Source organism: Alligator sinensis, unplaced genomic scaffold (assembly GCF_000455745.1).
Source record: "Alligator sinensis unplaced genomic scaffold, ASM45574v1 scaffold323_2, whole genome shotgun sequence".
Classification (NCBI taxonomy): Eukaryota; Metazoa; Chordata; order Crocodylia; family Alligatoridae; genus Alligator; species Alligator sinensis.
The window spans coordinates 363,019-377,396 of record NW_005842392.1 but is presented as its reverse complement, the minus strand read 5'-3'; the positions used below and the strand labels follow the sequence as shown (position 1 = coordinate 377,396).

Below are 14,378 nucleotides of genomic sequence, written 5' to 3'. Positions count from 1 at the left end.
TGTCTTAGAAACTAGCAATACAGTGGGAGCCCCTTCAACCATTCCACCCTCCTGCAACAAAAAAATCCCATCAGCCTCATTGTGAATCACAGGGTCCCTTTATAGCACAGGTGCAGGTTTGTAGAAAATGCCTTTGTTCCCCATTGAGTCATGCAGCAATGCTTGTCATTAATCCATCCAGTGCCTCTGCTTTGAGTTGTATTTTATCACTGATGTTTTCTTTCTACTTTTATGCTTTTGGGAAGACAAGGAAGTACAGTTCAAACATGTTAGGCCAGACCCTCTTAAGCACTATTACAGGGTTTGATGCACCTGAGGAATTGGAAAACAAGAAGCTTTCCATCACCTTTCTGTCCTGTACCCACACTCCCTGATTCCCTGGGGGTCCATGCCTGTAAGGAAGCTGTGGCCAGGTCTACACAAGTAGCATTTTACTAAAATACTGTACTGTTAATGTGGGTTCATCTTATGCCACTAAAATTATACTTTTTGCTGACATGGCTTATTCTAGTCCTCCTCCAACCCTGAGTAAAGTTGGTTACACAGTTCTGCAAGTACTGGGTATCACTAGGCCCATGCAAGAAACCTTTTGCAGGCATGGCTGTGTCCTTGCCCCCTAACCAGCATGGTTATGCCAGCAAACACTTTGTAGTATAGAATTGGCCTTAGAGTAGATGGGTCTGTGTTTACTTATATGGCACTGGAGAATTCCCTCCATGTATAGAGAAACTCTGTTGGCACAAAGTTGGTGGAAAGGACTCTGCTGTCTCCTAAACCTGCCTGACATACTTACACTAGAATAGAAGGAGGAACAGATGGCAGAGAATGAGGTGAGGGGTCACTGGATGGGCTGGAGCAAAGCAGAGCTATGCTACTCTAGAAGTGTAAGTTACAGTTTTCTTGGTAGGTATTAACAGAGCTTTCACTTAGCAAAATGCTTGATTGACCAAACAAATTTATTTGATCCTATAGGCACTTGTCACTGGGCACGTCTACATGAGATGCTAACTGTGCAGTAGCCTAATCACAGTGTGCAGTTGCATGCCAGACAAAAACCATGCTAAGATGCTCCTGTGCAGTAGTATTAGACTCTTGTGCAGTAAGCGTCAATAAAAACCCTTGTGCAGGCACTACTGAGCAGTACTGCAAGTTACTGCGCATCGATTTAGTACTTGGGTAACTAAATACTAAGTAGTAACTGCGACACATTAATGAACGTGCAGACACACCCACTGACTGTGTTTAGTATTCAGGTTAGACCAATAGCATTCACTGGGTGCGTCTACACAAGATGCTATATTGCCATAGCAATGAGCTACTGTGCTGTAACTCATTGCTATGGTGAAATAGCATGACTGGGCACAAACTGTGACCCCAGCACTACTGCACAGTAGCAGCTAAAAACAACCGTGTGACAATGGGACTGCCGGTTACTGTGCAGTCATTTAGTACTTCCTTAAGTACTTAATGCTTTAGCACTTGCTTAAATATTAAATGACTGCACAGTAACAACTGCACAGTCCAGTGCACATGTATATGTGCCCACTTTGATCTAACCTATTAAGAGCCTGTTTTCTATTTATTATATGTTCTCTTATACACAGTCTTTATATTATCATAACAGTTGAGGATAAGGATGATTTTGGTTTCTATTGAAATATTGTATTTATTCAAGTCCAAGACAACCCACCCCCATTTAACATTTATAAATTTCCCATGCATAGAATCTAATTATGGGGGATCGTCTTAAATTCAGAGTCACCTTGGATTTGGGTAAATATGGTATTTAAATTAAAACAACCACTGCAGTATCAATACAGTTATATGAGTATAAAGATGCTTTTAACAGATATAGTCTATTGCTCTTCCCTGAGGAACTTTTGATACTGGTATAGATACTTTTATATCAGAATAATTTCATCCACACTATGGGGAGTCTTATGACTATAACTATACTGGAATAGTTAAAGGGTTCACTATTTTTGTGTGTGGACAACTCTGAGATCAGGTTTTATTTATGTAATGTGCTAACATTTTATATTTTATAACCCAGGTTCATGTCACATAAGATGTTTAACTACATAGTTAGACACCTAAATAAGATTTTTCTGAAGATGCTGAGCACCTGCATCTTCTGGTGAAGTGAGTGGCAGAGGTGGGTGCGCAGTCATCACATTTGAAAATGTTGGGTAAAGAGCACTTCCGCTAACCATACAGATATTACAGTACTAGTGATAAAGGGCACTTTTGTAGTGGATTTATATACATACAGTACCTAAAAGAGGGAAAGACAGGGTAGCCATGTGTATGTAGTGCAGTAGATAATGGAGCACTCTTGGAAGACCATACAGAAAATTATAGCCATTACTGTTTTGTGAATGATGGGACAAATTCTGTCCATGGCGGCAGGCAGTTCCCACCAACGTAAAGAAATGTTGGTTTTCATGGATCAGTTACTTCCCTGCTTACAGTCCTAACACCATAGTGTGGCATCATCCATCCAGCTCATAAAAGAGTTAATATTTAGGAGGGAAATAACAAAGTTTAAATATCCCTTATGGAACCCGTTTCCTTGTTTGCACCAAAGCTTTCTTCATCCACATCACCTACTTCACTGTGGATTCAAAATCTGTCTTCTGTTTTATTTCCATTCTCATAACAGAAGGGGCTTAGCTTCATGGTGCTAATGTGTCTTGTCTTAGTACTTATATCAGAAGCTATGAGTTCATACTGGGAGCTAAGCCATAACACAGTCTGGGCTGTACTATTACTGCAGAATTGTTGAAATGTCTTACTGAGGTTATAGCATGAGTAATTTAGAGATAACAACTCATTTGGAAGGAAATGCCATTTGACTGGATTTAGGAAGACTTCTAGGTACCTAATGGTTCAATGTGTTTAAGCTAGATGTAGGTTTTTGTTGAATCAGGTTTAATACACTTGCATTTCGTTTAAAAAAACAAACAAACTAAGCAACAGCATTTTTCACCCTTCTAATTTTTTGCTAAATATATAATTGCTGTTCACAGTTCATAACATTGGTACCAGACTCTTGAGGTCTAAAAGAAGTTCTATTAACTAGTGGCATCATGTAATGCCATGGAAGTTAATAAATATGTTTCTGGAAATTTCTCAAGACTAGAAGTTGCTAAAAGTAAAAGTCTTTTATAAGTTTCCAGTGTGTAATCAGAGGATTCAGTTTAATAAACTAATAAGGTGTGGTATGCCTGATTGGCTATTTTATTGGCTTAAAAAATTGTGCAGTTTTTATTGAAACTAAATTTCCATGGATTACAACAGAATTTTTGCTTGAGCAAAAGCTTCAGGCTTCAGCACCAAGCAGCTGTACTACCTCTTTGGCTGTCTGAGATCTAAATAAATAGATGATGGCACCATTCTTTTTGACGTTTCAGGTGCTAAAAATGTGCATTGCAAAAGACTGTATTGCTAGTAGAATCCCTGGGATAGTTCAGTGAATTGGTAATGAATTATCGGAGTTTTCCTTTCTAGTTTCTCAGGTCATATTCAGCTCAGCCCTGCAGTGACCCAAAACTATCACCAGCACAAGGCTGTTCACTTCAGTAGCTTGCATAAAATACATTAACACTTTGTTTCCTTTTCCAAGTAGGCAGGTGTCAATAGGAGATGGATTGGATTGCCTCATAGGTCTTTGTTTTAATCTTCTCCCACAGTGGGACAGTGAAGTACTACAGGATATCAGCCCTTGTTCTGATAAATTAGTTGGCTGCATCTAATCATCCAGTGACCGTAATATAATAATTAAATGCCTTTCAGCCAATTGCTCCAGGCACAAGCTGCTCCAATACTCTCCAGCTATCCCAGAGCCTTTCTCTGCCTGGACAGAGTCAGGAGAGAGCAGAGCAGCATATTCACTATTTAACAAATTCATCAGAGTGACCTCAGCTGACCTCTTACTGCTCAGCTGATTCATCACGATACCTACCTTTTATGAAAATCCTATATCAGACTGGCACAAGTGCTCACATTTGGCAGGTTCAGCTCTGTTGGAAAGCAGTGTAGGGGAGCCAGCATTTGATATTTAGATGGATGTCTCCAGCTGCCAGAAATATCAGCAAAATTGATACCTTTCACCAGCACTACAATCAGTCCTTTTTTTATTTTTTCAAAGCGAATGAGATGGAAATGGAATTTCTATATGAGAATAATCATAATAAAAAGTTGGACTGCCAATTTTATTGCATCTTATTGATCTGCGAAGTTGATATCAGTTACAAATGTAAAGCCATTTCATAATTCAGTAATAAGCATCCAAATGTTGTGTTTCTATTTTGAACAAATATTCTATTAGAATTAAAGCTGGTCAAAAGTTAGAATTTCCATACCCCAGGTTATTATAAGATGTAAAAAAAATTTCTTGCAAACATGCACCCCAGAATACAATACACACCTTGTTTTTGAAATGCAGAGAGAAAAAAACATCTTTCCTTGTAATAAGTAACTGAGTAGCAGCAGCTAGGGAGCTGAGCCTGCTCATTGTTCTTCTCCCTGTGGATCGCTGCAGGTGTTACTTTTTTGGTTTCATCTAGTAAGTGGCGGAAACTGCTTTCATCATATTTCTTGCATATAATGCACATTACAGTTTCCAGTAGCTATTTTGTTTAGGAAAAAGGTATGTGTTGTATATGGGAGAAGATTTTTTTTTCTTTTTCTTCTTCAACTGTAACAAAAAGTTAAAGTATCACAATTTTTCACAGAAGAGATATGCCAGTATTTGAGAAGCTATCCTTCTTTTATGATAACAGCCACGTTAAATCTCACGTGATGATCCATGATGATGGCACTCCATTGATGCAATGTGGTCATTTAACCATTTGGGAGACTACCATATGTCACAGGAGAAATAATTTAATCAAGTAGTCTGGTCCATAGATGAGAAAATGGGCATATAAAACACCCAACCACAGCTTTCAAGAAGTAGGTCAAAATCTGAAACAGAGATTCATATCTGACTGTCCTGAAACAAGGTGTTGTAGTTTGCTTTGACAAAGCACAATGCATTAGTTAGGTCAACCCTAGCGAAGCTAATTAGTTTTTCCTAATACAACTTAAAGACTGCAGCAAAATCTAAATCTAAATCAGAAAATCATTTTTATTTCGGTTGTGTGGGTATAGCATTTTATGTTGCAAACAATGCTTCAACAAAAAAATTCCATACCAGCTCCAGTCAGAAAATAGTTAACTACCATAGCTAGAGTCTGATATATATTGAATCAAATTCTGAACTCCTTCCTCAGCATTTCTTCTGTCTTTATTTAAATGAAAATCCTAAAGACTTGAGAGCAGATTTTTAAAGTTTTTATTTATATAATATATTAAAATAGTTTTGGAAAGTAATGTGTGAATATTTAGATGAAGTGTTCTAAATTAGCCTGATTAAAATTCCCTAGCTGACAAAGAAGTTGTTTATACTTAAATGTACTAAAAAAATGCACCCTCTTTTCTTGACTAATCTAGACTGATTAATTAAGGTATTATTTATAAGATTTATAGTTTTTTAATGAGAAAATACAGATTCACTAGTTAGGAAACCAGTATACTAAAATAAACTCTATCAGTACGCTATTTGTCTTAAATGGCTATTTACCTTAATTGGTTAGACTAGAGCATGGTGGTGATAACACCAAGGTTGCAGATTTAATTCCCTGGTTGGACTAGATGATCTCTTGAGGTCCCTTCTAGCCTTACTTCTCTATGAGACTGATGCAGTGTAAGTTGTGTATATAATAAAGCTGAGAAATATAACATTTACGCATTGGTTTATTATCTGGTGTGTTAAGTGTCTTATCCCAAGCAATAGTACCAATGTCTACCTTGATATGTCAGGCCTGGGAAGAATTTCAACTGTTGTGTTGAACAACAAGGCAACAGGGAGAAAATATTTTTTCTTGTTTCTTTCTTTTTTTTTCCTAAGAAAAATTAAACTCAGAGTACATAGATGATGTTCTCCCTAGCACACACCAACAACAGATTATGGGCCATGTATTGGAGGTGGTCAGCAGAACTTTTCTTGGTAGTCTTCAGAACAGAATATTTTGAGAACCAAACTATCCATCCTGGAGCTCTGGAAAGGAGGTGGATTCTTTTCTGCAAAGATATCTGAAGAATAATCAATAAAGGGAGCCATTGGTTTAAAGAATGAAATCAACAGTACCAACAAAAGGCATACAATCCAAAGGCTTATGGTTGTACCTCTTATTATAAAGGATTTACACTCACTTCAGACCTGACACAGAAATATTGTACTGTGCTGCTATGTGCCATATTTAGTATTCTAAAGAGATTTATGGTTGCCCTGTTACCTTTGAGTAATTGAAAACTGAACTTGGTAGAGCACTGGGGAATGCATTATAGAGAATAATCTCATTATAACTGCATTTCTCTGATCTCGTCTATGATTTTTGTGTGCAGCACACATGAACTGTCCCCTCCTATGCATGTAGTTAAATAATACTGTTTTCTCTTAAGTGATGCCCTTGTGATACCATTAATAATGCTGGTGAGTATGTTCAAAAGCTCCTTACTCCAAAGAAATTACAACAGCAGAGAAGAAGCTATTGAATGTGTCTGTGTTCCAGTTACTGTGAGAACTTGTAGAAAGCAAGAGTCAGCTAAATTTAATTGGACAAGCAGAGTACATGTTCCCTCCAGTTGCTGCAGGTTTCACTCTGAAAATCCCTAAATATTGTCTCTGGAAAGATCAAGCTGTTCTATTTCTTTACTTCCATTTTTCAGACAAGACTCTGCACACCATGAATTACTTGTGTTCTTAGATAGTTCGGATATGATAATTAGCTGAAGGCATGCTTTAATTCTGTGGATTTTGTCTTTACTACAGTTTGTATCTCTTTGTCCCCTTTTTTTTTATTTAACAAAAGTGTAATCATTACTTGCAAACATCACCGCAAACTAATTCTCTTGCTCCTTCTCCTGGGCTTATTAGTGGCTGGGAAAGCTCTTTTTTTGTTGTTTTTGGAGTGTCACCCTGTGCTAAATGTGTCACTGTTACTGTTGTGATGTTAGTATTTATAGATTCTGCAAAGCTTGGTGAGTCTGTAATTTTGCTGTCTGTGTTAAGGAAGCAAATTTTGCAAAATAGGCTTCATTAATATGCAAATTACTGTGCTCCTATAGGCCCCCCTCAGTAGTGTGTGCGCTTAGCAGCAGCTTCAGCTTTCAGTTATCTGTAGTCCAATAACAATAGAGCACTGCACCTCTGAGATAATTGCATTTTTAAATGGCTAATTTGTGGTCTTAACATGTGAAAAACAGATGTTTCCAGGGCAAATGCTTCCTGCACTGGTAGGTCAATGGCCGAGAACTGACACAAGAAGACATTTTTTATCAGAAGAAGCAGTCCTTGCTCCACAGGCCTCAAAAGATAACTGTTATCACCCAAGCAAGAGCAAGTTTAGTGTACACATTAAAGAAAAACTGATTATGTACAAGCATACCCCAAATCACAACCAGACCTTATTTTCCCTGAGCTTGAGCATCAAGGGCCAGACGTTTTCCCTACCACAACCCAGTCTATAGTTACTAGATGCCTCCAGATGAGCAGCACAGACGAATGAGCCCCCCTGGAGAGTTCTGAGAGCTGGGGAATGCTTATACAGGCACTGTACGGATTTTAGGTGGTGCAAATAGTCGGTGGGCTTTCCATGCTTTCCTTTAGTTCCCTTTAAAAGCTTTAACAAAATGTAGTAAGCTAATCTGAAATTAGCTCTCGGGCCGTGCTCTCTATACAGTAGACAGCTGTGAGAACAGGAGACTTGGTATTTGAACACAGGTGTGTTATTTCTGATTTTGGACTTAAATCAGATTCCTCTACATCTGCTTGAATGCCCTCCTCCCATCCTTTGTGAGCATTTAGGAACATTTTGGCCTCTTTAGCAAAAGCAGCCAACAGCATCCTGAGTAAAATGAAGGAACATGGCAGATATCTGAAATAGAAAGCATTTTGGACAGTTCCCATGATATGACATGACATCCTCTGAATGTTGCTTCCCGATGGGCTCAAGGAGGATGACAGATACTGCCAATCTGAATTGGTGTGCATAACCTCACTGCTGGTTTCTTCTGTCACTAAAGGAAACTGGAACGAATGTTGGTATTTTTTTAAAGAGTCTGTTTTCCAGGCTCTACTGCCTCTTCCAGTGTTGAGCAAACCTTGCAGATTTACCATCCCCTTTCAGGGTTCATCTGCCTGTCAGGACTCACTAGGACTGACTGATACCTTGGTGCCCTAAATAGGAAGAGGTTATGGAGTACTACATAAGGGTGGGGAGGGGAGAGGGCTTTTTCGTGTGGAGAATCCTAGGATGAGCTCTGTTCTCATTTAAACTGTTGTATATCCAGAATAAAGTCTTTGAAGTCACTGAGATTACCTTGGCTTTACATTGCTGTAAATGCAAATTTGACTCAATTTTTTAGGATGTCTCTTTAAAGAAAAGAGAGCAATAGGAATAAAAACTTCTCGTCTAGTTGGTTAGGCAGAATCCTTACTAGCGTATCATGATCTGAAGCTAGCATCTTGAATGGTGCCTTAAGTGGCTAAAAACCAAGGCATCAAGGTAGTGTCAACGGAGAAGACCTTTTCTTACTTTTAAAAGGAAAGAGTGGAATAAGTCTCAGGGGCCTGGGGGAGGAGCAGTAAAGAAGCTGTCATCAAATCTGTGGGCATGCGTGTAACTCTTCAGATATCTGTCACTTCTAACAGGTGTGTTGAATAGTTTTTCCTTTTCATTTACGCCTTCGCACAACCATACACCGATGGGACAGTTCAGCTTCTCTGAGATGCTTGAGTGACCCTTTCCCAGTTTAAATAGGAGGGTAATAGTGTCAGGGCATTTAGGGAAGGGTTCTCATCTGTGGATTTTACTTCTTGCCTCTTCACCACCAAAATATATTGAGCTTCAGGTTGAATTATTTAAGGAAATCATTCACCCAGGCTTTTCCTAGTGAAGAGGGGCAAGCTTTTGGTTGAGGGTGTAGTCTGGGTTACTTAGAAAGTCATAACTGTTGTTTAGGATGTTTACGAGCAGTGGTTTTAATTATGCAATTGTACACATGACTAGAACATAAATAAATTAGTACAAAAGCTCTGTTAAGTAGTGCTGTTCATGAGTGGGGATGGGTATCCCACTGGCTTTATTTTCTCGTGTGTTTTTCTGCCAGTCATTCTATTCTCATTCCTCTGTTTTCTTTGGCTCAACCCTATAGCTCCCTATTTCAGGTGAAAAAATCTCCATTTTATTAAATTTATTTTAGAGAGGTGGAGCAAAACCTGATCCTAACTAGCTACTGATATTTGTTTTTTCCTCCTCTGTTCTGCAGCAAGCAGCAGAACTCCTCCAAATCCAAGTCTGTTTGGGAACAGAGGACCAGCCAGATCCGAATACACAATTTCCGAGCCAGCTGCGAGGCACTGTACAATGAGCTCGACCCAGAGGAGCGAGTGCGCTATGCTACCACCCTACACATCCGACCAGACATGAAAACTCATTTGGATCGGCCTCTGGTGGTAGAGCCAAGGACTGAAGGTCGGAACAATGTCAATAAGCTAAGCCCTGGAGATGTCCAGGACATTGAGCAGACCAAGACCATCTCTGCTGAGTGTGCAGAAGCTCCACGGAAACATCACCGGCATCGGGATAAAGACAAGACAGGAGAACAAGAGAAGAGTGACATGACCAAGGATGAGAACGGGGAATCTGGCACAAACAACAAAGAGGAACGACATAGGCAACACAGGAGCCGCAGCAAAGAAGCGGAGGGGAGTAGCAAGGAAGGGAAAATTGAGCGCAGCAGAGGCCAGGAAGGGGGGAAGAGGCATCATCGTCGTGGGTCAGTAGAGGAAGGGGCTGAGAAGGAGCACCGGAGGCATCGAACTCACCGGCACTCAGCTGAGCGGCAAGGCAAGGAAGGCAACGGAACAATCAATGGTGCCAGAACTGAGCGGCGTTCACGTCACCGAGGAGGGTCAAGGTCGGGGAATCGAGAAGGAGATCCAGGCTCAAAAGGAGAGAATGGGGAAGAGCCTCACAGACGGCACAGATTTCGGAACAGAGCTCTGTCAACCTATGACCCAGTGGAGAAGGAGAATGGGGAAAAAGAAGGAGATGTTGGGGAAAAGGATCATAGGAACCATCAGCCAAAGTAAGTCAGCACTGCTCTTGTCGGTGTGCCAGCCGTGGGGGAGGAAATCCCCAAATACATCCGAGGAAACAACTTCCTCACCTTTTAAATGTTCCCTGTGGTTACCATTAAAATACAGTGTACCATCCCCATGTATTGGCAGTAGCAATGTCAGCTAAACATTACTGAAGGAAAACAGCTTTAAAATATGGTGTGAGCTTTACTGGCCAATGCAGTCTTAAAGATGTCTTCTGCCAAAATATTCCTGATTCAGCCCCACACGGTCCTTGTCTGTAGTAGGTGGCTGTAGGCTCCCTAGCAGAGTACTACTGTGACCCTGCTCTTTGGCAGACTTACCACCATACAACACACATAACAAGGGTTGCAACAGCAGAATGAATTGAGTATAGTAGCTTTTCACTGTGTTTTGGACTATTCTTATATTATATTGTAAGGTTTATTGGAATAGTTTTGGTTTTGTTTTCCAGCTTATGCATTTTTGTAGGGCTTTTCATCACTTATAAGTAGGTCTTAAAAAGTATTTTACTTCAGGATTTCAGAATCATTTATCCCCATTTTACAGAGGCAGAAACAGTTTCTGATGTCTGATTAATTAATGTTTGCAAAATACTTGGAGACTGGCAAGCAAGGTACTTCACTATGTACCTGCAAATTATTGCACTTCAATGGTGACAGAGGAAGAAAATGTTTTAAAAGAATGTGAAAATCCAACATAATCCTTGAGGAATGAGATACTAGTTATATTTAACCCTTAGTGCTTTCCAGATTGTCATTTGATGGGGTGCATAGAAGGATGGGCATATTCAGAGAGCCAGTTTCTAGGCTTTTTTCCTGGCAGTTGCACATGGATTGTAGTAAGATCTCCTAGATCTCTCCAGTGCAGGGGTAGGCAAAATGTGGCCCGCGGGCCGGATGCGGCCCACAAGACCATTCTATCTGGCCCGCGGGACCCTCAACATTTAGAAAATTAATAGTTACCTGCCCCTGGCTGCCCGTCATGTGGCCCTTGATGGCTTGCTGAAACTCAGTAAGTGGCCCTCCATCCGAAATAATTGCCCGCCCCTGGTCCAGTGTGTAGTGAAGGACGGTACACACTGGGATGGAGTTGTGCTTCCATTTTTCTATTCCTCCTGTGTTCCCCCAAGGGAGCAGAGAGGGACTAGAAATTTACCTGGGTCTTACACTGACCCATAATGTTGTTGGGACCTTTAGTTAAAGCACCCGCACCGCCATTTTTCAGCACAGAGATGCTGATACATGTGACGCTGGAGTCTTCTGGGTCACAATAATTACCATGCTCCAGCAGACTCAATCAAGTCTGCCCCAACGTGCTGTAATTACAGCACATCAGAGCAGCCTCAGTGTACATATATAGGTGCCCCATTGTAGTATTTAAATACAAAGTAATCCCCACTATGTCCCTGCTGTAGAAACTTGTGATTTATCCTAGTGACCTATGGCCAGAATCTGTCCTTGCATGTCTGTTGTATCCAGACAGGTTTCATGCCCTGCCTTATTTTACTGCATTGTCATGATAGTGATGTGCATTTCCGTGGTACTTTGTAAATTAACGTAACTTTGTAAATTAACGTAGTTGAAGCTCAGTATATGAGAGTAAGCGGCAAATACATATTATCTTGACTCCTTCAGATTCTGATATCTCAGATTGTCTTTACAGGTACCTTACAGAGGGATTAAAATACATGTGATTGATTGGCTGGACATTTATGCCTCCCTCAAGCTTTCACAGTTTACCATAGAAACATGTTATAGCACTTATGGAGCCCATGTGGTTTTGAGCTTGCAGTAGAAATCTCTGCAGGCACTGACTTCTTTACAAAGGCAGTAGCTACAGTTTCAGCATTAACCATTTCTTCAGCCTTTTCTCTCTAACTGTTTTTGATACATTGGAAATAACCCAAGAAATATCCCAGGCACAAATGTCTCTTGTGGTGCTAATTAACAACATAAAGGATCACTGGTAGGGGAAAGGGGGGAAACTTCCATAGACTGGCTGAGGCTTGAACTTGCTTCCTCCCTCCAGGGTGAACATACTTAATTTTTATCATTCCCTGGGAATAAATATAGATTTTGGCTCCTAAAATCCTCTTGACCCTTGACTGTAACAGGTTGGAGATTTTTGAATTGCCCTGAATTCTGAAAGTTAATTTGAGAGTCACTTAGAGCATATAACAAATAAATCAGCATGGCTTACTGGAAAGCATTTTCATGTGTAATGCTTCTACGACAGAGTAGTACTGAGTGAATAAAGCTGTGTAAGGAGTCAGACATTAAAACACAATCCCTTTCTGCTTGATATTCAGTCAACAGTTAAAGTTGTGGGAAACTAAGTGTTCTGCCTAACTTTCACTAAAAAAAAGTTTCTGCAGCACAGTCCTGTTCCCAATGAAGTCATTTGCAAACCTCCCATTGATTTTAATAGGGAAAGGATGAGCCCATTATGCCCAGAGCTATTAGTTGGCATGCAGTGGATACCACATTCATTTATATAGTCAATATATTGTTATCTCAGGGGCAGCAAGTGAGTGCACAAATAAAATTTATTATATTATGTTTAACTGTTATTGGAGTGAATGGGAAAATTAATAACCATGACACATTTAGAATATTTAATAGAGAAATAGGGATAGAAGACAGAATTGGCTTTACAGCTCTAATAATGTAATTTTAAAGGCTGCAAATCATTGGCATAGGATGTATCTCACCAATTGAAATCCTGGTTAACAGAGGTGAATTGACATATTAATTTTACTGTTGCACCTTTTATTCAAATGGATCCCAAAACACTTAACACATTTAATAGATTAATCATTCACACAGAGATCGCTGTGTTTCTCATTGAAATACAGCCAATTCTGAAGTGCAATGCAATAGCTATTTAGCTGCATACAGTAACGTTATACAACAGTTTAAGATCGGAAATGCGGCATGTCATGTGAAACTTCAGGGAGAATGTAGGGGAGACGAAGGTAAACACCTAATCCAGAATGTGGGTGATAAAAAAGACTAACGTTACTACAGCTGTACAAGAGTCATGGGATCCCCACCTCATGGGACCTCAGTTTTATGTCTCAAAAAAATAGGGCTTCCAGCTGCATATAGCCTCCTCACATCATGTGTAGATGTTGGCACAGTAAAGAGAAAAAGTCGCTTCCATTACACTTTCTGCAGTCTGTAGGTTTTCCATAAAGGTCTCCCATTTACAAATGCCTTGGTTTTGAATAGGTTTATAATCACTATTCTTCCTTCTCAGGGAAAACCAGTGCGAGATCGAGGCTGGGGCGAGTGTCAGTGTTGTCCCAGTGCAAACCCTTCCCAGCACATACCTGCAGAAAGTGCCTGAACAGCCGGAAGATGCTGACAATCAGAAGAATGTGACTCGGATGACTCAGCCGCCGCTGGACAAAACCACCACTGTGAACATCCCTGTTACCATCACTGCACCACCGGAGGAGACCACCGTCATACCAAGTAAGCGTCTTGAATGGCCTCTCAGCCCCAAGGAAAGTTGCAGACACAAGTCTAGAGTTCCCAAAGAATTCTGCTGAGTGGGAGCTGAGCTCTTTTGAAAATATGAACGTATATTGCCATGTACTAGAGCAAAGGACCTTGGACTAATTTAAGTTGTAATAACAAACATGATATTGCTAGTGTGTATTTCCTTCCTTGCAATACACTTGGGCAGAGGAGTTGTCTTTCTTTCTACTTTTTTTATCTTTTTTTTTAACCAGGCTCAATCTCTAGAATGAGATGAAAGAGATAGCAACAAAAACGGGGAGAGGGGAGAAATGGCCTAGAGAAATGTCATGTCAAGTCTGCCTCTGCTTTCTGATGTCATTAGGTGACAGCTTTGTGTCACTCTTAGTTCTGAATTGTCTGAGGAGAAAGTCCCTGGCTTCTGCATGAAAGAGGAGATTTTTTTTCCTTTTTCTCCTTTAAAACCAGGCTTTCCTAAGAAGCACATGGATGATGAGAGACTTATTCAACCATTGAGCATGTTCGCTGTTCAGAGTGCACCTGCCAGTGCCCAGAAGCTGAAATACTAAGGTTTTTTTCAGTGTTTAGATGAGGGGAGAGGTAATGAAGTCTTCTTGATTCTTTTCACAGCTCCGAGTCTTGCTTGGTGTGTTTTGTTTATCGTGGACAAGTCACTTGGGGCC

The 14,378-nt window shown here is 40.2% G+C and overlaps 1 protein-coding gene across 1 annotated transcript in view; it reads left to right on the top strand.

Annotated features, from left to right (window-relative positions):
• CACNA1B (calcium voltage-gated channel subunit alpha1 B) overlaps window positions 1-14,378 on the top strand; it is a gene marked incomplete at its 5' end in the record, with an annotated part of 468,581 nt that overhangs the window by 342,956 nt on the left and 111,247 nt on the right. The window contains 2 exons of the mRNA XM_025211184.1: window positions 9,376-10,197; window positions 13,472-13,689. Of these exons, the coding sequence (XP_025066969.1) occupies window positions 9,376-10,197; window positions 13,472-13,689 (1,040 nt within the window). The remainder of the gene's footprint in view (window positions 1-9,375; window positions 10,198-13,471; window positions 13,690-14,378) is intronic.